At 37.4% G+C, this 25,362-nt stretch overlaps 2 protein-coding genes and 1 pseudogene across 28 annotated transcripts in view; 1 reads left to right on the forward strand and 2 right to left on the reverse strand.

The window, feature by feature from the left end:
- RBM41 (RNA binding motif protein 41) overlaps positions 1–1,079 on the reverse strand; it is a 56,440-nt gene extending 55,361 nt beyond the window's left edge. For 6 of the 17 annotated variants that reach the window (XM_063804003.1, XM_063804002.1, XM_063803999.1 and 3 more), the window contains exons 1-2: positions 924–1,079; positions 548–683 (exon numbers count right to left, since the gene is read on the reverse strand). In XM_063804003.1, the coding sequence (XP_063660073.1) occupies positions 548–654 (107 nt within the window). In that variant the 5' untranslated portion in view covers positions 655–683; positions 924–1,079. Of the gene's footprint in view, positions 1–220; positions 384–547; positions 746–923 lie in introns of those variants that run through there. The other 11 variants (XM_054676462.2, XM_054676456.2, XM_009439464.5 and 8 more) reach the window with 5 other exon arrangements.
- The window catches only part of NUP62CL (nucleoporin 62 C-terminal like), a 121,115-nt gene continuing 96,829 nt past the window's right edge, over positions 1,077–25,362 (reverse strand). For 5 of the 11 annotated variants that reach the window (XM_054676465.2, XM_054676464.2, XM_063804010.1 and 2 more), the window contains one exon: positions 5,219–6,129. Coding sequence is in view for 5 of the 11 variants with exons in the window: in XM_063804010.1 (XP_063660080.1) it covers positions 6,107–6,129 (23 nt within the window). In the remaining 6 variants the exon portion in view is untranslated. Of the gene's footprint in view, positions 1,347–5,218; positions 6,130–25,362 lie in introns of those variants that run through there. The other 6 variants (XR_010154675.1, XR_010154674.1, XR_010154673.1 and 3 more) reach the window with 3 other exon arrangements.
- Positions 12,068–14,138, forward strand: LOC104003963 (general transcription factor 3C polypeptide 6-like; annotated as a pseudogene).

The raw sequence follows: 25,362 nt of genomic DNA on the forward strand, positions 1-25,362 counted from the left end.
CCCCACCCCATAAATCGAACCGCTTTGGTGCTGTCCTTCCACATTTAGAAACAAAGTACCGCTCCCTTACTTTAAGATTGTAAAGCGCTACATGGTTTCGGGGCCCAAGCAAGTAGTCTTTAACACACAGACGTTGCAAATAAATGCGCCCGCCCCGAGCCTTTCTCAGGTGGAGGTGGAGGTAGGGGAGGACGGCGAGGGGCTGGCCCGAGGTACCTACATCTCCGGCGCCGGGAATTTGTCAGCCTCAAACCCTTTTGCCCAGCTGGGTCCGGGTGAAACGACGAAGCCGCAGCACCCGGCCAGCTCCCGGGGCCCGTGCCGGGAGGGCATTCCCACAGCAGCCGGCCCCGGTGGCAGCCCTTCCTGAACTTCGCTCTGCAGGCCTGTTCAGCCCGTCTCCCCTCCTCCCGTCTCCTTTGTCGTGTTCCCGCTCCCACCAAACCGCATCCTGAGAACGTGCAATACCCAAACCAGAAAGCAATAGAAGAAAAGAAAAGGTAGAACAAAGCTCCCCTTGCCGCCTGCTCTTCAGACAAGTCCTTACCTCTTCATGTTTCCACAGGCCCCTACCTCCAACTTGGGTAAATAGGCCGCGGACCTCAAGTCCCAGAACTCCGCGCGGCGGACTCTAAGGGGATTGTGATGGAGCATGGGGCTCTGGGAATTGTAGTAGCACAGAGCTATGGCAACAGAAAGAGAAAGTAGATCTCAAGTGACAGGTATGCTGAACATTGTCCAAATATTTATTTTGAATTTCTCATTTAGGTTCAAAAGAAGACCCAAAATATCCAGCTCATAAAACGAGTCACCTTTGACTTCTTGATTCTCTCATCCATTACCACTAATTCCTGGCTCTTCTGTAATTTCCTTTGAACTTATCAACACTGCTTTTCTTTCAAGGATTTATCCAGCCTACCTACCGTTTCCAGTCGAGCCTCTGCTTCATCCTTCACGATGTAGCCAGAGTCATCAGACACGAGTCTGACTATATCACCTGTACTAATGGTTCTCCTCTATCTGTAACAGAGACTTGAGAGTTTTCTCCACTCAGAATCAGAAGTCTGTGTATGTTCAGGCCCACATATGTTTTATTGATAATTATGGTGAATCAAGAAAGAGGTATAGTATAGTGGTTAAAAGCATAGGCTCTTAGTTCCCAGAAATGGAAATGCAAATGTCTTTAAGTGTATGAAAAGATGTCCAATCTCACAAATTTTAAAGTGCACTGACTACTAGTACTCCTTAAAACTAGCAAGGTCATCAAAAACACAAGAATCTGTCACAGCCAAAAGGAACCAAAGGAGTCATGATGACTAAAGTAATGCAGTATCTTGGATGGGATCCTGGAAAAGAAAAAAGACATGAGGTAAAAACTAAGGAAATGTGAACAAACTATGCTCTTTAGCTAATAACAAGGTTCGTTAGCTGTGACAAATGTATCAGAGTTATGCAAGGGAAACTGAGTTGTACGTATGTGGAACTTTGTACTATGCAACCTTTCTGTATCTAAAACTGTTCTAGAACTTAAAGTTTATTTTTAAAAGTACATTAAACTACCATTTTTCACCTAACAGATTGGGAAAGATCCAAAAGTTTGATAACACACTTGTTTTATTGAGATTGTGGGGAAACAGGCGCTCTCAATACACTAGTGGTAGGAATATAAATTGGTACAACATCTATTGGGGGCAAATGAGGATACTACTAAAATCATAAATGTACATTCCCTTTAAAGCAGCAATTCAGTTATGAATAGAATCCTCAATACTATATATCCTCTAACCTACTATCATTCCTTGCAACATTGTTTATGAAAACAGAAATGAAAATATCCAAGACCATACTATGAAAATGTATCATTCAATGAAAAACTATGCAGCAGTTACCAAGATGACAAAGTTCTCTATGAACTGCTACTAAACAATCTCCAAAATATAGTTAGTGCAATAGCAAGGTGCAGAACGATATGTATACTATGCTTCTATTTGCATAAAAAGGGGAGCTCTAGTCACTTAAAAACATATATATGTGTGTTTGCTTGTATATGCACAAAATATGTTTGGGAGAACTTACAGACAAATGATGAGTGAATGCCTCCAGATAGGGGAACTGGATGGCTGAGGGACAAGGGCAGAAAAAATTCTTCACGTATCTTTTTGTGCCCTTTGAATTTTGAACCCATGACTAAATTACCTAGTCAATACTTTTTTAATTAAAGAGAAACCCTCTTACATCTCAAGAAGCCAAAGAAGAAAAGATTGTAGGTAATGGTGGGGGGCGGGGCACACTACTTGGATTTGAATCTCACTTCTCAGTTGACAGTATAGCACGACAGGGTTTTAGAGGCAATCTGGACTTGAATTTTTGCTCTGGTAAGTTACTAGACCATGTGGGTTTCAGTAAGTTTCTTAACTGGTCTAGGCCAGTTTTCTCATCTGTAAAATGAGGATACCTCCTAAGTATAGGGTGACTGTCAAGCACATACAAAGGTATGGTTTTAAAGTTATTCCATGATTGAGTGGTAATCTATGAGTAAATAGTCAAATGTTAATCAGTAGATTTAGACTTATCCAAACTGCTTTGTATTGCCATGCTCAAGTTAGAGCAAAGGACCAAAAAGCAGCTACTGAAAAACATTGTAGAATTTCCTGTCCTGAGAACTTCTATCAGATTGAAAATGTCATGGTGAGCTACCTAAGACCTGTCACATGCAAATAACTGTGCTCTTGAATCATAAAGGTGAATGACTGCAGGCATAGCATGTACCACTTTGTAGCTTTGGCACAGAACATGAACTGAATATAAGTATAAACAAAATAGGGGGTCACATCATCGCCTGCACCAGGTAAATCCTATATGGTGGTAGAGCTGAATTTTGTGGCTCAACCAATCTGTCCCAATTGACATATTGACAAGGAAATGGAAAAATACACCAAGGTTGCTAGTGTGCTTATCCCCTGGGATGGTGGCAAAGGATGGAACAAATATTACACCAACCATCACACCAAACTTGTGTACAACTTCTAATAAAACATATAGCCTATTGATACTGAAATGATACACACTACATTGCAAATCCACTAGGTGGGATATGTGGAGAATGAATAGCTAAGATACATATTCACATAGCTGTGGAATTGCAACTGGAAAGCAAGGTCATAAGAAGTACCCTACATACCTGTGTATAACTGTAACCAGTGCAAGTGATAGGTACAAACAGACAAACATTCAGAAAATTACACTAAAAAGAAAACCAGGCCATTTCTAATTCTGCCAAACTTGTTAACTGTGTAATAATAGTTATTCTGTTTCCGACAACATTCTTCTCCCCAGCTTAAAAGGACATCAGACAGTGTATACAAAGCCTTGGAGATCTCTAGATGTTATACATGGGCACAGAGATCTTACCTAATTTCACAATTTTACCCCTAGAAGAATTTATGACAAACCGAAAAATATGCCTCATTTGTCTTTCTGTCAATTTAACAAGGTTAGTTTAATTAATCCAGAAGCTCCTTCTTAACAGAGACACATTTTCTGGGTTTGTCATTTTCTGGGTTTGTCCTTTTTAGGTGCTTTGTTTGTGGCACGCTTCTGAAGACTACATTATGAAGCAGTTATGATTCCAAGATATGGAAGAAGATGTTAAAACCAAAAATCTTCTCTTGAATCTACTCACCATCTTATATTAAGAGTAAACAACTGTGCAAGTCTTTCAAATTTCCCAAATGAAATAGCATAAATGCTGTTATAGAGAACAAATATAGCATCTTTTCAAAGGATTAAAAAATGGGTATGTACTGGGATAGTGTCAACACTTTAAATTTAAGAATTCTTCAGCTAATATGTCAGCTGGTTAACAATGGTTACGAGGGGCTGAAGACTCCAGTGCCTAACATAAATGATGCTTTAACATTACTGGTAAAAATAGCTTATTTCTGTATTTCTGACCTTTTAATTAAGATTTGTTCAACGTGACTGGGCACGGTGGATCACGCCTGTGATCCTGGCACTTTGGGAGGCCAAGGCGGGTGGGTCCTTTGAGCCCAGGAGTTCAAGACCAGCCTGGGTAACATGGCAAAACCCCATCTCTACAAAAAACTCAAAAATTAGCTAGGTGTGGTGGTGTGCACCTGTAGTCCCAACTACTTGGGAGGCTGAGGTAGGAGAATCACTTCAGCCCAGCAGGCAGGGGTTGCAGTGAGCCAAGATCACGGCACTGCACTCTAGCTTAGGTGACAGAGCAAGACCCTGTCTCAAAAAACAAACAAAAAAAATTGTTCAACAATGTCATTTCTTTACATGTTAGAAATGGTCAGGAAGAATCTTAGAGATGATTTATGATTTAGTCCAATGTACAATTCCAGACAGTATACTGAGATCACCCTGTAAGTCTTAATAACATTACTAGATCAATCTAGAAGCCAGTTGCTATCCTCTGGCATCTTCTATGTACTAGGAAAAACACTAGAACTCCCACTGAAGATAATGTAACAGTAAGATAGTATAAGCAGTATTGTAGTCTCCTTTTTCTTTATTTTACTTAGGAAATATAGAGTAAGCACTCTACTCACAGTGAAAAGACATGAATCTCAAAACTTCAGAGAAATGAAAACCAGTTCCTTCTCACAAAACAGTTTGGGAAACCCTAATATGATCCAACTCTTTCATTTATGGACAAAGATAATGCCCAAGATGAAATTATTTGTCCAGTTAATTAGGCAGGAACAAGACTAGAGTCAGTGTTTCCTCTGATAAACTATATTTTCATTACTGAATGTAGAACTTGTACACAGGCTACTTTACAAGAGTTGAATCTCCAAAAGCAATGGGAAAAAATGTCTTTAGTATTACTATTATCTACAGTATAAGAGTAATAATACTGAACTGAAAAATTAGAGATTACTAAAGATTATACTTAAAAGTTGTGTATCTACAGAAATAATTCACAAGATTATATGAGTTCTGGATTATTTTCACATTCTATAATTCTGCGCGGTTACAAAAACTTACTGGATAAGAAGCTGCTGCTTGGAAAAGTTTGAGTAGAAAAAAAAGAGTCCATGTCAATTTTGGCATTTAGTCTGCTCATAAGACTAATCGTTGCTAATATTCATTTCAAAAATATTTCTTCGTGTAATGTGTACCCGCCAGGATGGTCGTGTGCAATCAGTACAACAGAAAATTTAGCTCAATAAATTATAGGTTACTGAGCTCTAGTCACTTAAAAACTTTTAATAGTTAATTTCAGTATTACATGTTTTTTTTTAGGACATTACCTTTATTTATGACTTAGGTGAAACATGAAACACAGGAGACCAGACTGTTCCAAACCTAAGAACAAGGCTTATTTAAAACAAAACAAAACAAACAAACAACAACAAAAAAGAAAAGCAAACAAATATACGGAAATCACCAACTATAAATCATATGCTAAAACCAAATAAAATGCCAGTATATCCATACATTAAAAATAACCAAATTCCTTGAAACTTACCTTTCCTTAACCCTTTAATAATAATCTACCCTAACTTTTCCTCCCTGCTCTGAATCTCTATAACACACTTTCTATAATTCATACTGCACTTCTTTATATTATCTATATTGTTTTTATGCAGACAAGCATTAATTATATCTCAAACTAGACAGTAGGTTCCTTTGAGAAGAAGAGACTTTACAGTATCTAGCACTATATAGCTTGGCATGTACTTTTGGCAGACATCACCCTATGATTCAACTGGAGTGAGAAGGATGATGTGTACTGATGCCAGGGAGAGTAAGACATAAATTACACATATAGAGTCAGCATCTAAGAGGTTGCTGTCTGGACAAAGGGGCTAGTATAATTTTGATTTTCTAATACTAAAAACAAAACTAAGGTATAATTCTCAACAGTACAATACTTAAATGAAAAAAAGGATGCACAATTCATTATGATCAAGATGAAATATTAAGTATAAATACTACTCTATTTAACATCAGAATTTGTAGGTAATAATCCAGAAACGACATGCTGAAGATATGGTCATTCACTAAAAAGCAGTGTTGACATTGTGTGCATGCTCCTCGTGACGATAATCCTCGAAAACCCGTGTTACCACTTCTACCTTCCTTTGCAGCATGCCTCTAGGAGAAAAAGTCACACAATCATTAATCTAAGGCCAAAATATCCCATGAACATAATTTACGTATTCCTTTGAACACATGATTAACAAAATTTTACATAGCAATTTCAATAGCTTTACGTTTTAGGAAACACATAAGAAAAAAACACTCATCTATCTGTTTGGAAACTGTGCAAACAATGGACAAGACTTTTTTTTTCTGTTCTCCCTAGCTTTCAGGCAAATAACTGTCTAGTTGACATTTATGTTTTGTTAGGATGAGGTGTTAACTGCTTTTTGACTCATTATACCCTAAAAGTGACATACAGGGTAGTCATTAAATTGGGAGTATAGGTTTTGGTGGGTCTTAGCTACCTATAAGCAAATGAGTGCACTGAGTATATTTACATTTCTGTTCTTTTCCAATAATGATTTATTTAACTTGGTGGTTCTTAAATTTTCTCAGGGGCAGAGTACCACAGAATACCATTAATTTTATCATATGAAACAGTAACTTTCTGCTAGTAAAACTAAGCTGTTGAAGTAAGCATGATACTCTGAGTTTTTCTATTAACATGCACAAATAAACTTTGTCATTTCTTTTAGTGTTCATTAATGGTTACTCATGAATAAGCCATAACTGGTGCCCAAGAAGAAAAACAATTTACAAGAGAAACACTAAAAAATTTAAACGATATACAATTGACTCTTGGAAAACATAGGTTTAAACTGCACAAGTTCACTATACGTGAATTTTCTTCCACTTCTGCCACACTTGAGACAAGACCACCCTCTCCTCTTCCTCCTCACCCTGTTCAACATGAAGATGACGAGAATGAAGAACTTTATGATGATCCAATTCCACTTAATAACTGGTAAATGTTTCTTTTCTTCCTTATGATTTTCTTAACAACATTTTCTTTTTCTCTAGCTTACTTTATCATAAGAATACAGTATATAATAATACATATAACATGCAAAATACGTGTTAATTGACTATGTTAGTGGTAAGGCTTCCATCAACAGTAGGCTATTAGTAGTTAAGTTTTGGGGAGTCAAAAGTTATATTTGGTTTTTTACTGTGTAGGGATTAGCACCCCTAAACCCTTCATTGTTGAAGGGCCAGCTGTAATATACTTTAATTTTCTTCACCCAATCAGAAAAACCCTAATGTTACCCAGTTTTTAAAGTGTAATACCTCATTTTATCTTATAAAGACATTCTGCAAGATCATGCTTTAAGGACAGTGATTTCAATGCTGGCTGTCTATAAAAGGCCAGAAAAACATTATGTTCAACCTGGCAAACTATATCTCCTTTTCGTTGTAATAACTAACTGCGGGGTGCAATTTTTTCCCCTAAATAACAGTTTTTAATGATGGAAGCACAGATGAGCCCTACAACAAACCATTAACTTGAGATCAGAAGTGTCAACATAGGCACATTCTAGTAATTTGCTGATTGATACATATTAAATGCAAAGGGGTACATTTATAATGATTTTAAAAATCAATAAACTGTCAAGAAATACAAGTCAGCATTCTTAAGAGAGCCTTACTATTAGCATTTTGTCATGTCTTCTAATTGAATTCCCAGGACTATTTCTGTATTAACATACTTTAAATTTTTTAGGACTTTCATTCTTTAAGGGCAAAAACTGCACCTAGGTACTTAATGCCCAGAATTTTGGTCCCATGACAAGCATCAGTGATTGACTGGTTCCTGCCAGCATATTAAATATGGCATACACATATTGACATTATTAAAAAATAATTGTACTAAACAATATGAAAATAAGAAAACAATTTCATTCACAATAGCATCAAAAAGAATTATAATACTTAGGAATAAACTTAACAAATGAAGTATAAGACCTGTACACTGACAACAAAAAAAAATTGCTAAGAAAAACTAAAGAATATCTAAATAAGTGGAGATATATTCCATGTTCATGGATTAAAAGACTCACTATTGTTAAGATGGCAATTCTCCACAAGTTGATCTACAGATTCAATGTAATCCCTATGAAAATTCTAGCAGGCTCTTTTTATAGAAATAGACAAGCTTAATTTAAATGTATATGGAGAGGCAAAGGATCCAGAAAAAAACAATCTTGGAAAATAAGAACAAACTGTAGGATTTAACACTATCTAATTTTAAAACTTAATCAAGTAATCAAGACAGCATGATATGGGCAATAATAGCCATAGAGATCAATGAAACAGAAACAAAGTCCAGAAATAAAACCTTATAAGGTACCAAGGCAATTCAATGGTAGAAATCATAATCTTTTTCAACAAATGGCTCTGGGACAACTGGATATCTACATCCAAATGAAATCAAACCCCCACCTTTAACTATATACAAAAATCAACTCAAGATGGATTATCAATCTAAATGTAAGTGCTAAAACTATATTTTAAAAAACAACAAGAGGCTGGGTACTGTGCCTCATGCCTGTAATCCCAGCACTTTGGGGGGCCGAGGCAAGAGGATCACCTGAGGTCAGGAGTTCGAGACCAGCCTGGCCAACCTTGTGAAACCCTGTATCTACTAAAAATACAAAAATTAGCCAGGTGTGGTGGCAGGAGCCTGTAATCCCAGCTACTCAAGAGGCTGAGGCAGGAGAATCGCTTGAACCCGGGAGGTGGAGGTTGCAGTGAGCTGAGATTGTGCCATTGCACTCCAGTCTGGGTGACGAGAGAAACTCCGTCTCAAAAAAAAAAAACCAAGAAATGTCCATCAACTGATGAATGGATAAACAAAATATGGTACGACTGTACAATGAAATGATACACAGCAATAAAAGGAATTAAGTACTGATACATGTTACAACATAGATGAACCTTGAAAATATTATGCTAAATGAAAGAAACCAGACACAAAAGGCCACATATAATATGATTCAATCTACATAAACTCTCCAGAAAAGGCAAATCTATAAAGACAGAAAGTAGATTAGTGGTTGCATGGGGTTTGGGATAGAAATGGGGAATAACTGCAAATGGCCAAGAGAAAATTTTGGCGGTAACAAAAGTGTTCTAATACTGGATTGTTTGATGTCTGTACAACTCTATAGGCCTAACTAAATGGCTATTGGTTAAGGTGGTATATTTGTGTATTTTAAAATATTTTAAAACAATTATTTATTATTCTCAAAAGATTTTGGTGAAGCTGCTTCCAGTCAGTGTCATTCTGTTTTGGAGACAGATGTTTTCTTCAACTTAGCCTTTTGCAAATACTTTAGGTAAATATTCAAAAAAGATTAGGAAAAGAGATTTAGTCATTAAACCCAAACACAGACTTCTAGAAACTGTAATTAATGCTTTAAGAAAATTTTAAGTTATACATATAAAAATTATTAGATGAGATTAAATTCACTGTCAAAGAACACAATGTACTTTCATAAACAATGCTATATAGTATATCTCTCATTTCTCCCAGAAAAAAATTGAGGCAGTGAGATAAAAAAAAAATCCTGACAGTAAAACAGTTAAAGACACAAATAGGCAACTTATAAAATGACACACAAATTATTTATAAACATTTTCAAAATACTCAACCTCATTAGTAACCAGAGGAATGCAAATTAAACCAGGAAAATATTATTTTAACTTGCAAATTTTGGCAAAGAATGATCATGGTGGTGGTGGTGGTAGTAATTACAGGAGTGGTACTGGAAAGAATGCAGAAAAATGGGTCCCCCCAATGAATTTCTGGTGAAAATATAAATTAGTACAACCTACCTGGAAGGATATATACCAAAAGCTTTTAAAACAGACATTACTACTGATTTAGCATTTTAACTTCTAAGAATTTTATTTATGTCCAGTAATCATGGATGTACACCTTAAAATTTACCTACAGCTAGGTTTTTACTGCAGCATGATTTAAAACAGCAAAAAGTTTGAAACATTAACTAATACCTAACAATGGGCTATTAACAAACTATGGTATATCCATATAATGCAATATTTAGCAGCCATTAAATGTAGAATGTTTAATAACATGGAAAGATGGTCATGTGCACATGTCTGTTAGCTTTGTATCTCTTTCTCCACCAAAAGCTAAATACAGTATCCTGTGTAAATATCAGGCAACAAATAAATTGAAACCATATATTGGACCCCAAGTTCATGCCAGGCATTGCTAAATTCTGAAGATACAAAAATAATTAAGATATTATCTCTATCAAGAAGCTCAAATTCCAGTAAACAGACATGTAGACAAATAACTGCAATATTATATGATAAATGCTAATACTACATTATGTAGAACACAGCCTGGATACAAAGAAGGGGATAAACAACTATTAGAATGATGAGCCAAGGCAGTCAAGGAAGGCTTCACAAACCATCTTGACATGGGAGCAGCTACCATGCAGACGATGATGGGGTAGAGTACTCCAGGCAAAAGAAACTGAACGTCCGAAAATATAGATGAGGAAAGAATATCAGGCGTTTAGAAAACCATAAATACTTCTTCAAGATGAGGCTAGAGAACCAGATAGGGGTTAGATTATGCAGGGTACTTTGTATATTATGCAAAGAATCGAATTTATCATTGGACAATGGGAACTAGTGAAGGGTTTTAATAAAGAGATGACTAGAATAGAGTGTGACTTTATCAAGATCATCTTGACAGTATTGTGAAAGTGAATTAGAATGGGGTAAGACTAGGCGGAGGAGACCACTAAGGTTACCAGTTAGAGATTAAGCACATGCATTTACCACTGCTCTATTTCAAAACATTTGTCAAATAGCAGTAAAGATATTTTTAACAGAAGAAGAAAAAGACAAAAGCATAAAATCGTAAGGACAAAAACAAGAAAGGAGACAACAAAAATCTATGAAAATTGCAGCTAGATTTGTATGAGAGAACCTTAGAAAGAATATGGAATTAGTAGAGCTAGGTAATTCAAAGTGATATTGAAAGTGGAGCTAAAAACAGAATTGTCAAAGCATAAGAAACAGACCCCTCCTCTCATCCACATCCTACATCTGGGCAATTCTCCCTACCCAACTCCTGGAGATAATTTTCCTTTGGAGAGGGTGAACCAAATAAGCTGTGGATCAGGGACACCAGGCAGAGCAGAGGGCAAGTATTCTGTACCAAAACGGGAATTAAGTCAAAGTTATACAGGGATAAAGTGAAAGCCTACAAGCTGAACACTGAGCCTGCAGTCTCTTCTCTAACAGTTCTCAGAACACTGGCTTAACACCAGGCTTATCTCTAGCCAGGAGCTGGAAGTTTCTTCTCCAGAGAATTTGACCAGCTAAAGAGATAATTCCTGAAGATAATAGTTAGAGGTCCCCCAGTGAAAATGTCTAGCCAAATTATCCTATAGTAAGTTAACAAGCCCCACCTACAAAACTTTTCAGTATATCATTCTTGAATATAAATGGACAACCAAGAATCACCAGATATTTGGGGAAAGCCTCTAACATGAGAAAGACTGAAACAAAACAGAAATATAAAGAAAGCTAAAAGAAATACTCCAGAAAGAATAAAATATACATTTAAAAAATCATTAATATCCTCAAAGAGATAATACTGAATTCATGAAATAAGAACAGGATGCTATTTACAAAGTACATATATATAATCATAAAACAACACAACAATCTCTTGCAAAATTAAACTTATAGCAGAAATCAAAGATCAGTAGAAAGACAAATAAAAAGTTGAGTACATACCCCAGAAAATTTAACAAAAATATAACGAGAAAATAGGAGAGAAATTAAATTTAGATCAGTCCAGGGCATCAAACATTAGAAAAACAGTATTTCCAGAAAGAATGAGCAAAAACTTAATTCAAGAAAATAGACCCAAACTGAAAGAAATGAATTCCTTGAGTCACCAATAATGGGCTCAGTGGGTGAAACAGATCCACACCAAAACGCATCATCTGATATTTCAGTATTTTGAGGAAGATCCTAAAACCTTCCATTGAAAAACACAATGAAAAGTTCACATGAGGTTCAGGAATCAAAATGGCCCTCAAAGTTAGAAAACAACAGAACAACTTCTTCAAAAGTTCCAGGGAAAATTATTTCCAAGCTAAAATTCAATACCCGATATTATCGATTAGATGTGAAGGTAGAATAAACACCTTTTCAGACAGGCAAGGTCTCAAAAAGTTTACTTCCTATGCACTCTTTCTGGAAACTGCTAGAATATGTGCTATATCAGAAACAAGGGAATAAACCAAGAAACAGAAGTGTAAGTAAGAGCCATGAAACTGGAGAACCAACAAAGAGTAGAGTCAGTATAAGAATGCTATAGAAGACAGACCATAGCCGAGCAGCAGACCAAGAAAGCAACAATTAAGGACTGTAGTATGGAGATTAGAGGACTCTGGCAGAGATGAATCAAAGAGGCAACTGATAGATTTACAGTAAAAGCAGGGACTTAGAAAAGTATATAGAAAACTAAGTAAATAAAGAAATAAGATTCAAAGGAAAATAAAACTTGTAAAAGGAAGAAGACATAATATAGTATACTACATGGCCAGGCTGCAAATAACATTTATGCAATCATAATCCAAATATTAAATATTGATTTACGTGAAATTTATAATATATACATATTAGGATGAGGAAAATGTGTGTGTGTGTGTATATATGTATATATGATATAAAAGAGTTAAATCCTCCCCTCCACCCATTTTGGAAAGTCAGTAGAGAAGGCCTAATACGGAAAAACTAAAAAGTAACACTACATGATGTTTAAAAATATAAAAATAAATAGTTGCAAAATTTAGCTAACATAATTGAAAGTGATTGCCCCTAGGGAGTAAGAAAATAAGGTATGGACAAGGAGCTGATGTTTTTCATAAACCTGAAAAAAATTATATTTTCAAGGTGGGGGACAAAGCAAGCCTGAAATAGGGATGTGGTAGTGGGAAACTAGTGAAGAGAAAGGATTCAAGAGCTATTTAAGAAGTATAATCATCATCACTTACTGAAGAAATAGAAATAGCCTGCTTTAGATTCCTGAGTAAATAGCAGCAGTCTTTTGCTGAGAAAAAGAAAAGGAGTTACAGATCTGGGAGACCCGGGAGAATATGAAAATAAGGAGTTTAGTTTTAGACAAGTTTAATTTGAGCCTTTGGGATATCTATGTGCAGATGTTTGTTAACATGGAGCTTTATAATGGATAGTAAAGGAACCATTAGTGAAATTGACAGTTGGCGATAACAACTAGGGTTTTTAAATTGCTGATTATCAGAAATGCCTTAAAAGAGAATGTAGGGCCGGTACTCAAGATGGCAGCTCCGCGTCGCCAGTGACTAGTAGGCGAGGCGCCGCGGGACCAAGGCCGCGGCCGACTAGCGGGGTCTGGAGGATGGAGAAGAGGAGGAAGAGGAGGAGCAGTTGGTTCTAGTGGAATTATCAGGAATTATTGATTCAGACTTTCTCTCAAATGTGAAAATAAATGCAAGGTTTTGGGCATTGACACTGAGAGGCCCATTCTGCAAGTGGACAGCTGTGTCTTTGCTGGGGAGTATGAAGACACTCTTGGGACCTGTGTTATATTTGAAGAAAATGTTGAACATGCTGATACAGAAGGCAATAATAAAACAGTGTTAAAATATAAATGTCATACAGTGAAGAAGCTCAGCATGACAAGAACTCTTCTGACAGAGAAGAAGGAAGGAGAAGAAAACATAGGTGGGATGGAATGGTTGCAAATAAAGGATAATGATTTCTCCTATCGACCCAACATGATTTGTAGCTTTCTACATGAAAATGAAGACGAAGAAGTGGTAGCTTCAGCCCCAGATAAATCTTTGGAATTGGAAGAGGAAAAGATTCAAATGAACGAGAGTTCAAACCTGAGTTGTGAACAGGAGAAACCATTGCACTTGGAAATAGAAGATTCTGGTCCTCTTATTGATATACCTTCTGAGAAAGTTCTGTTTTTATGGAAACTCAAATGCTGCCTTAGAAATCACTCCTAGATGAAATGTTTCCCATAATAACTTGTCAAGAACTTTTTAGAGTTCTTACATAAAAATAATTGCTGTGTAGCTTTCAGTCTTTTAATGTTTTATTGCATTTTACTGGCTATACACACATATCCAGTCATAACACAACTTATTTTACCAGAATCATTTGGGACCAGACATGAATTGGATTTTTAAAATACAGTTTGGGCTGGGTGCAGTGGCTCACACCTGTAATCTCAGCACTTTGGGAGGCCGAGGTGGGAGGATCACTTGGACCTAGGAGTTTGAGACCAGTCTGGGTAACGTGGGGAGGCCCCGTCTCTACAAAAAATTTTTTAGAATTAGCTGGACATAGTGTCGTGCGCCTGTGGTACCAGCTACTGGGCAGCTGGCCTGGGAGGATGGCCTGGGATGGGAGGTCGAGGCTGCAGTGAGCTGCGTTTGCGCCTCTGTACTCTTGCCTGGGTGACACAGCGAGACCCTGTCTCAAAAAATAAGTAAAATGAAATACTTGTAAATGACTTTAGGGACCCTTCTGAGTCCTTTAAATTCGAGGTTTTATTAAGGTAAGTATATAAGTTTTCCTTTGAGGCTGTTACAAATTACTTCAAACTCAGTGAGTTAACACAAATGTATTGTCTTATAGTTTTGTAGGTGAAAAGTGTGACAACGGGTCTTACCTGGCCTAAATTCAAAGTGCTGGCAGGAATGCATTCCTTTATGGAGTTTTTGGGGTTGGGGGCAAATCCATTTCCTTGTTTATTCAGTTGTTGGCAGAATTCAGTTCTTTGCAGTTGAAGGATCAAAGTCTCCTTTCCTTGCTGTCTGTTAGCTGAGGGTCATTTCTAGCTTCTGAAGGCTGCCTTCATTCCTTGGCTCATGATCCCCTTTTCTTCAGAGCCTGCAATGGTGGGTGAAGTCCCTCTCCCATTTTGAATCATTCCTGTTACTTCTTCCATCATCCCTCTCTCTGACCTACCCTGCTGTCTTCCATTCCCACTGTTAAATGTCTATTTGATTACTCTGGGCCCACGTGGATAATCTCCCTATTTTAAGGTCGATAACTTTTTTTTTTCTCCTTTGGGACAGGGTCTCGCTCTGTCGCCCAGGCTGGAGTGCAGTAGCGTGACCGCGGCTTACTACAGCCTTGAACTCCCGGGCTCAGGCAGTCCTCCCACCTCAGCCTCCTGAGTGGGTGGGACTGCAGGCACACACCACCATGCCTGGCTGTTTTTTTACATTTTTTTTAAGAGATGGGTTCTCATTATGTTGCCCAGGCTGGTCTTGAACTCCTGGGCTCTGGTGATCCTCCTGTCTTGGCCTCTCAATGTGCTGGGATTGCAGGCATGAACCACTGCACCCTGCTGAAGGTGTATAAGATTAATTCTGGCCGGGCGCAGTGGCTCACGCCTGTGATCCCGGCACTTTGGGAGGCGAGGCGGGTGGATCACGAGGTCAGGAGTTTGAAACCAGCCTGGCCAACATGGTGAAACCCCGTCTCTACTAAAAATACAAAAATTAGCCAGGTATGGTGGCGCACACCTGTGGTCCCGGCTACTCAGGGTGCTGGGGTGGGAGAATTGCTTGAGCCCGGGAGGTGGAGGTTGCAGTGAGCTGAGATTGCGCCACTGCACTCCAGCCTGGGCGACAGAGCGAGACTCCATCTCAAAGACAAAACAAAACAAAACAACATTAATTCCATCTGCAAAGTCTCTTTTGCTAGGTCATTTAACATACACAGGCATAATACTAGGGATTAGGGCATGGAAGTCTTTGGGGCCTATTTTTAGTCTACTACAATAAGTATTTTATCTAGGAACAGAAAAAGAATTTTGAAGTGCTTAAGGATAAAGAAACAATTCCAAATATTCCAGATGTAATTTTGCTCCTTTCCCACTTGAGAAAGATTATTGAAATTCAGCTGTATTAGTCATTTTATCATGGCAGTAAACTAAATCTGTGCTAGTTTATATTTTTTAAGTAAATTATTCACACCCTTTGATACTTTGTTACAGGTTGACCTGTGTAAAATTGCCAATATTTTATTGTTTCCGACTACAAAAAACAGCAATTTCCTATAGTTTAACCTAGCACCAGTAAGTTAAAATATACCTCATGCTAATTACATCTCACAATTGATGGAGATAAAACTATTTTAACAGATTAGAGAGCTAACGTTCTAGGATGAATAATTTTTTTTTAAATCAAGTTCTGGCTCTGTCGCCCAGGCTATAGTGCAGTGGCGCAGTCTGGGCTCACTGCAACCTCCGCCTCCTGGGCTTAAGCCATCCTCCCACCTCAGCCTCCCTAGTGGCTGGGACTACAGGCGTGTGCGACCACGCCCAGCTTATTTTTGTATTTTTTGTAGAGACGGGGTTTTGTCGTGTTGCCCAGGCTGGTGTCGGACTCATGAGCTCAAGTGGTCCTCCTGCCTCGACAAGGTGCTATAATTACAGGTGTGAGCCATCATGCCTGGCCCAAAGAATTTTTTTCTTTCAAAAGTTTTGTATTTCATTGGAAAATGACTTACCTTGATAAAAAGCATTTTAAAATCATAAGCAGATGATTATAAGCAATCATCTATATCCCAATGTCTACATGACTTTTTAATTTTTTTATTTTTTGATAGTCTGTCACTCTTGTTGCCCAGGCTGGAGTGCGGTGGCATGATCTTGGCTCACCGCAACCTCTGCCTCCCAGGTTCAAGCGATTATCATGCCTCGGCCTCCCAAGTAGCTGGGATTATAGGCACGTGCCACCATGCCCAGCTAATTTATATGACATTTTTTTAGTCTCAGCTTTTAATAAAAAGCTTATTGTTTCCCCCTTATGTATGTATAGGAGAGCATGCTAATTGCCTGACCCAATGATCTGTTCTCCCTTTTTTGCTTTGTATCAGAATCCCATAATTTATTCAGGTTAGCAATGTGCCTAGCTTTCCTTGCAGATACATGTGGTCATATGACTAAGTTCTGGAATTGACATGGAATAAGAAGTGCTGAGTGATGGGAAAAAAAAGAAAAAAGAAAATAACAAGTGCTTAGTGGTGCTTCTGGGAAGTTTCTTTAAACTTAAAGGCTTAAGGGGAAGCAGGTGGGTTCATCTTCTGTTCCTGCTAGAACATGGATGTGGTAGCTAGAGCTCCAGCAGGATTCTTGGACTTCAAAGTAACCTTGGAAATAGAAGCCATGAATGGCAGAGCAGCAATATAGGAGACTGGGTCCTGATACTGTGAGATTACCCTGGACTGCTATGAGTAAAGGGTTAATAAAACCTTTTCTTTCTCCCTGGTGAAATGACCTCGAGTTTCGCTTTCAACACTGTTTCTCTGGAAACCTACTAGGCAAGGTAATAATGGAATGTCAGCTGTAATATTAGGCAATATTATTTATGATTAAAAATGAGCCCTTAGCTGGGCGCGTTGGCAAAAATAAATAAATAAATAAGGAGAATGCAGTAGTCCTCCCTTAGGCATGGTTTCACTTTACGTGATTTCAGTTACCAGTGGTCAACTGTGGTCAGAAAATGTTAAATAAAAAATTCTAGAAATACACCATGTATAAGTTTTAAATTGTGCACCATTCTGAGTAGTGTGATGAAATCTTACACAGTTCAGCTCTGCCCCACCCAGGATGTGAATCATCCCTTTGTCTAACAACACCCACGCTGTATATGCTACCCTCCAACCCATAAGTCACTTATTAAAAAGAAGGAGAGTTTGCAAATCAATAATCTTAAGTTCTTACCTTAAGAAAACAGAAAAAGAGCAAAATTAACCCAAAGCAAGCAGAATGAAGAAAATAACAAACAGTTGTTATCAATGAAATTGCAAACAGAAAAATCACAGGAAAACATCGAGACAAAAAGCTGACTCTGAAAAAAATCAATAAAATTAATAAACCTCTAGCAAGACAGAAAAAAAAATAGAGAAAACACAAATCACCAAAACCAGGAAACAGGGTATACCACTACAGATCCTACTGCCATTAAAAGGGTAAAAAGGAAATCCTATCAACAAATTTATACTCATAAAGTCAACCACTTAGCAGGAATGCACCAATTCCTAAAAGACTACAAACTATGAGATCTCAACCAAGATGAAACAGATAATCTGAATAGTCCTAGAAACATTAAAGAAATTCCATTTGTAACTTAAAAGCTCTCAAAAACAAAATATCCAGGCCCAGATAACTTTACTGGAAAATTCTACCAAGCACTTAAAGAAGAATTAATACCAATTATTCACAAATCCTTCTAAAAAATAAAGGCCAGTATTATACTATTACCAAAACCTGGCAGAAACAGCAAAAGAAAACAAAACAAAAAATGCCCCAAACTACCAACCAATACATATCATGAACACTTGAAAAATCTCTCATACATTTAAAAATCCTCAACAAAAGACTAGATGTATTTGGCTACAATGTATAAAAGGAATTATAAACCCTGACCAAGTAGAATTTATTCCACATATGTAAGGCTGACTCAAGATTGAAAATATATCAACGTAGGCTGGGCGTGGTGGCTCATGCCTGTAATCCCAGCACTTCGGGAGGCTGAGGTGGGTGGATCACCAGATGTCAGGAGTTCGAGAGCAGCCTGACCAACAAGGTGAAACTATGTCTCTACTAAAAATACAAAATTAGCTGGGTGTGGTGGCATGTCTGTAATCCCAGCTATTTGGGAGGCTGAGGCAGGAGAATCGCTTGAACCTGGGAGGCGGATGTTGCAGTGAGCCAAGATTGCACCATTGCACTCCAGCCTGGGCAACAAGAGTGAAACTCTGTCTCAAAACATAAAATAAAATAAAATTATTATATCTCAATGTAATCCACTGTATCATGAGTTAAAGAAGAAAAATCATGATTATGTCAATTGCTACAGAAAAGGAATTTTGACGAAATCCAGTACCTGTTCATGGTAAAACAAACAAACAAACAAAAACTCCCAGAGGGGAATTACCTCAACTTGATAAAGGGCGTCTACAAAAAAAATCATACTTAAGGTGAAAGACTGAAGACTTTCCACATAAGATCAGGAACAAGGCAAGGATGTCTGCTCTTATCACTACTACTCAACATAGTATACTGGAAGTTCTAGCCAGTGCAAAAAGACAAGAAAAAGAAATAAATGACATACAGATTGGAAAGGAAGAAATAATACTCTATTTGCAGATGACATAACTGTCTATAAGGAAAATTCCGAGGAATCCACACAAAAAAAACCGCCTAGAACTAACAAGTGAGTTCAGCAATGTCAAAAGATATAAAATCAACACACAAAAATTGTGTTGATTTTACACTAACAAAAACTTGTGTAACATAATACCATTCATAACCACTACAAAGTAATAAAATACTAAGGTATAAATCTAACAAAACCAAAACATGCATGTGATGTGGGTGATGAAAATTACAAAATGCTCATGAAAGAAATCAAAGAACACCTAGATAAATTTTGGGACATATGTTCATAGATGGGAAGACTCAACACAGTAAAGATGTTAATTCTCCCCAAATTGATCTACAGGTTAAATGCAATTCCTATCAAATCCCAGGACATTTTCATGGAAACTAAAACAATCTTGACAGAGTAGAATAAAGTGGGAAGAATCATTCTACCAGATACTAAGGCTTCTTACTGTATGGCTATAGTAATGAAAGCACTGGGGGAAAGACACATAGACCCATAGTACAGAGACCTCAGAAAAAGACCCACACAAATATGTCAAACAGGTTTTTTTTGTTGTTGTTTTTGTTGTTTTTTAAGGCACAAAAGCAATTTAATTGAGGAAGGATACTTTTTCAAAAATGGTGCTGGAACAACTGGATATTTGTAGGAAAAAAAAGAAGAAGAATCTTAATCTAAGCCTCCTATCTTATATAAAAATTAAATCAAAATGGGTCACAGCCTTAAATGTAAAATGATAAAACTTGTAGAAAAAAGATATAGGAAAAAATCTTGGGGACATGGGGCTAGGCAAAAAGTTCTTAGACTGGACACCATAAACATAATCCATAAAATAAAACTGATCAAATGCATTGCATCAAAATTAAAAAACTTTGTTCTGTGAACAACTCTACTAAGAAAATGAATAGATAGGCTACAGACTGCGAGAAAATATTTGCAAACCACATATGTGACAAAAGACTTGCATCTAGAACACATGAAGATTCTCAAAACACAACAGTAAAAAATAAACAATTTGATTAGAAAATGGACAGAGGACACAAACAGGCATTTCACTGAAAAGTTTATACTGATGGGAAGTAAGTACAGGAAAAGGTTCAGCACCATCATTCATCAGGGAAATGCAACTTAAAACTGCCTTGATATCATTACACCTCCATTACAAGAGCTAAAATGAAAAATAGCGAAAATACCAAATGCTGATGAGGACACAGACAAACTGGATCACTCATACACTGCTGGGGGATACGTAAAATGGTACAGCCACTCTGGAAAATAATGTGGCAGTGTCTAAACCCACAACTACCATATGATCCAGCAATTGTATTCTTGGATATCTATCCCAGAGAAATGAAAACTTACATTCACAAAAGAACCTGTACATAAATGTTCACAGCAGTTTTATTCATAATGTCCTAAAACTGGAAACAGCCCAGATGTCCTGCAACAGGTGAATGGTTAAACCAACTGCGGTATACCCATACCATGGAATATTACTCAGCAATAGAAAGAATCAAACTATTGATACACACAGAAACACAATGAATCTTTGGAGAATTATGCTGAGGGGGAAAAAAGCCAATCCCAAAAGGTTACACGCTGTATGACTCTATTTATGTATTTTGAAATGATAGCATTTTAGAAATAGAAAATAGATTTGTGGTTGCCAAGGAGTTAATTAGGAAATGCGGTAGAGGGGTGGGTAAGGGAACTTGGTAGAAGGGAGGGAAGGTGGATGCTGTGATTAAAGGGGGAACATGAGGAAATGTGGTATGAAACTGTTCTGTATCTTGACTATGGTGGTAGATATACAAATCTACATGTGATAAAACTGTACAGAACTAAATACACACACACAAGTAAAACTGGGGAAATCTGAAGTAGATTAGATTTTATCAATGTGAATATCCTAGTTGTAATACTGTACTACAGTTTTGCAAGATGTTGCCTCTGAGGAAAACTAGGTAAAGAATTAACATGACTTCTGTATTATTCTACAACTACCTCAATAGAAACTTCAATTAAAAAAAGACCAACGCACACAAATAAGTTTTGATTCCCAACCTCTTTTCCTACAACTGCCAGCTCAGTAACCATATAATATGACCCCCAATTTATGTTAGGCAACAGTTTTACCAAATCTGTTCTAACTGCTTAATATGGCTGGCCATCTTTTCAGCCTTCACCGTATGTTTCCTCATTGTTGCCTGCCTGCTAAGCCAGTGCCACATTTTAAGGTTTCAGTTATTGTCCAATCTACCTTCTATGTTAGTTAGGTTGTTAGTTAGGCTGTTTAAAAGCAACCTTGAAATCTTAGGGGCTTGCCATAATTAAGGTTTATTTCTCATTCAGAAACGGAGGAAGGGAAGGATACAGGGAGAGGGGAGAGGGAAGAGGATGAAAGAGAGCATACTGTCTTCTCACTACTCATAGATTCTTTTAAGATACCCAGTTTATTAAAATCAAAGTTACACTCAGAATTAATGTACCTGAATTCCTAGTGCTAAGTATGTCTGATGGGAGAAAGAGTATTTACAGAGATGTACAAAACTCCATTTCTGCCATGAGAATACACATACTGGTCTTGCCACTGATATATTAAGGTGGTGACAAGACATTCTGCTTGTGTGTAGCACTGCCCTTCACACAAAATTAATAAAAAATACATTTCAAGGAAGAGTGTAAAAAGAAAAGATAGTGAAAGCATCCTGAATTCATAGAGGCAGAGGAGAAAAATGTAGTAGAATTATTATATCTTAAGTGGTCTTTATTCAGTCATCCTGTTGAAATTATTACTTATTCAAGTCTCATTTCAAATTCTACCTTTTCTAGGAAATCAACTGAATATTATGTTCTTCTTCCTTTACCATACCCCTACCCCCTCACTTTGTATCTGTTCAAGGCAGAGGTGCCATTAATATTTATACCTCCTACACTGAGATACACAATGACTTGGCATATAGTAGATGCTTTGTATTTAGAGTCACAACTACTGTGCTGTTTCAACTGGCATCTAAAAGAACATCTTCCAATTATATAGCACTCAGTTTTCAAAATGCCCACATATATTACCCACAATACCCTGGGATGGAACAAATAATTAAAAACTCAAGAAGGTTAAGTTACCTCTCAAAGGCCAAAGCTAATGAATTTCTACTATGACCTGTATCTTTAGATTCCCATATAAGAGTGCTTTTTCTGTTACAGTACACCTGTTTGCCAAATGCTGTGCAATTTTTTAATAAAAAGTATTATGCTGAGCTAATAACTGGCATTGCAGCAAATACTATTTGTTGTCCCTTCAAACACTGAAGTGCTTAGAATGTGGCTGGCCTATCTGAATCCCATCTGGCAAAGTTTAATTGGTGAAATACCATCAGTTTATCTTATCCATGAGGTGGCCATTGAGATGGGCCCCAAAAAAAGCATTAGAGTAAGACTCCAGTGTACTGTGTTTGTTTTTTGGTCAGTAACAGAAATAAAATTACTTTGGAGAAAAATCCGTCCTTCTCACAAACAATATATATTCTGCTATTTGGAAGTGATTTAAATTATGTTACATATTTCATCTGGGGAGTCTCTCCAGCTTGAGGAAATTCACTTGGGCACAAAATGTACATAAGTAGGATTAGTGAGAAATCTAATTTTGCAGATGTATTGAGAGTATTTCAAATCTGGATTTACATATAGAAAAGGAAGTTTGGGAAGTGGAGCTCTGAGAATGTTAACCATCACATACATGTGCTTTCCTAACAGCAGCTGAATACTTGCTCAATTCTAATTTTAGTACCCTAATCAAACCTACAAGAAGTTCTTCAGAATCAAGAGACAAAGGTGTGACAACAAATCTATTTTGTCTGTAAAGGGGAACAAAGATGAGCAAGTGGCTAATAAACAGTGGAAAGACATAAAATACCTTTCAATTAACTGCACTGGGAACAACCAAGTGTCTCTGTTGAGGTTAAGAGACGCTAAAAGTGAACCTCACAAACAGAGATATCTTTGTGTTGCTGCCGCATCTCTGGCAGAACAAGGGCATTCACTTTTCAAGTAGGTGAAGTGGAACATTATACTCAAGAACACAAGAGATGACCTCACCAATCAACCAATGCCACCAAGATTTCCCAAAGAATTAAAGAAAAAGAGGAAGTAAATGAAACAACCTTGCTCAGTAAATCAGATTCTATTCTAGAAGACGAAACAGGAAGAAGGCACCTTAATTGGAATTCAAAGGCATCTTTTGGCATCTCAGCCCGGATACTCTTCAGATATGAGAGGGATGGATGAAAGTAATTAATAAAAATATTTTTAGGCCGAGTGTGGTGGCTCATGCTTGTAATCCTCACACTTTGGGAGGCCGAGGCGGTGGATCACTTGAAGCCAAGAGTTCGAGACCAGCCTGGCCTACACCATGAAACCCTGTCTCTACCAAAAAATACAAAAATTAGCCGGGCATGGTGGTGCGTGCCTGTAGTCCCAGCTACTCGGGAGGCAGGAGAATCACTTGAACTGGAAGGCAGAGGTTGCAGTGAGCCGAGATCATGCCACTGCACTCCAGCCTGGGTGACAGAGTGAGGCCCTGTCTCAAAAAATACATATATATGTATTTTTAAAAAATCTTTCTTGTCTGGACCAAAGCTTCTTAAAAAAATCCAACTCCAAAAAATCTAATTGAAAGCAATACCCTCAGACAATAAATATTAACACTGGGTAAATATGAAGTATGATTATTACATATCACACAAAACTACTTCTCTAAAATGATCCTATGACATTTTATGCAAGAGTTAGTCAAATCATGAGAGACAACTAAGAATGTTTTGCACCAAAAAAATAAGGTGTTCATAGCCATTCAGCTTAGTACTAATGGGATTTTATTTTGGAAATATTACAAAATCCCTAAGGTGCTTATAGTTACTCTAAGGAGTAACTCTGCCCTAAATAGCAGCCTAAATGTTGTGAGCGGCTATTAAATAATTATCCAGTTCTATTCCTTAAGAGACTGCAATAATTATGGAAGAAATATATTTTAGTCTTGAAGCTTTGGGATACTTTATGAAAGAAGTAAAATGCCATGAAAATACTCAGTGAACTTTCAAATAATTACAAGTATAAGATTTTTCCATTGCCCATTCCTTTATTGGGGTGTTGGATAAATATTACCAGACATGATTATGGTTTGGTATATGAAGAAACAGAAAATGCCTATCCCTCACCCCATGTTGCCTCTCTAAGAGAAGTAGCACCATATACTTAAAACTAGTAACAAATTGGCTCAGATGCATTGCCAATTCTGTCATAAGTGGTCCCAGAAGAACTGGAGTTGCTGCAGTTTCAATGACTACCAACTCAGAAGACAGATGTGTGACTGCAGCATTGCCATCAAGTCAACCTCAAAATAATGTTGTAAATTTTTACAAAGAGAATAACAAGAGGGGAAACTGGTATTTGACTATAGTTACTACTAATTCCCAATTATCTAGACTGATCGGGAGGAAAAAAGGCATAGTTAATGTTAAACAAAGGAGGGAAATATCAAATGTAAAAATTGGTCATTACCTACACATGTTCAGACACTCCTTAATTCAATTATCTAGTACTTTGACACCTTTCTAGTTCAGTCCCATCACTTATCTAACCCATCACATAAGTTAGAGAAAGAAAGGGGCCTAGTTCTCTGTAACTTATTCATGGATATTGAAAAGTTGACTGGACTTTTATGTAATATTTTAACATATTTAAAGTGTAATGTTTCATTTCCAAATCATGCTTTTTTATTAGACACAGTCTCACTGTCACCGAGGCTAGGGTGTAGTGATGCAATCATGGCTCACTGAAGCCTCGAACTCCCAAGCTCAAACCTCCTACCTCAGTATCCCAAGTAGCTGGAACCACAGGTGTGTGCTACTACACCCAGCTATTTTTTTTTTTAAGAGATGAGGTCTCACTTTGTTGCCCAGGCTGGTTTCGAATCCCTGGGCTCAAGCGATCCATCCACCTTGGCCTCCTGAAGTGCTGGGATTGCAGGCATGAGAGACAGTGCCCAGCCTCCAAATCACTTTTAAAGAGCCAACTTTTTAGTTAAATATATGATCTTCTTAGTGCAACAGTTGTC

The sequence above is a fragment of the Pan troglodytes genome, chromosome X (assembly GCF_028858775.2).
Source record: "Pan troglodytes isolate AG18354 chromosome X, NHGRI_mPanTro3-v2.0_pri, whole genome shotgun sequence".
Lineage (NCBI taxonomy): Eukaryota > Metazoa > Chordata > Mammalia > Primates > Hominidae > Pan > Pan troglodytes.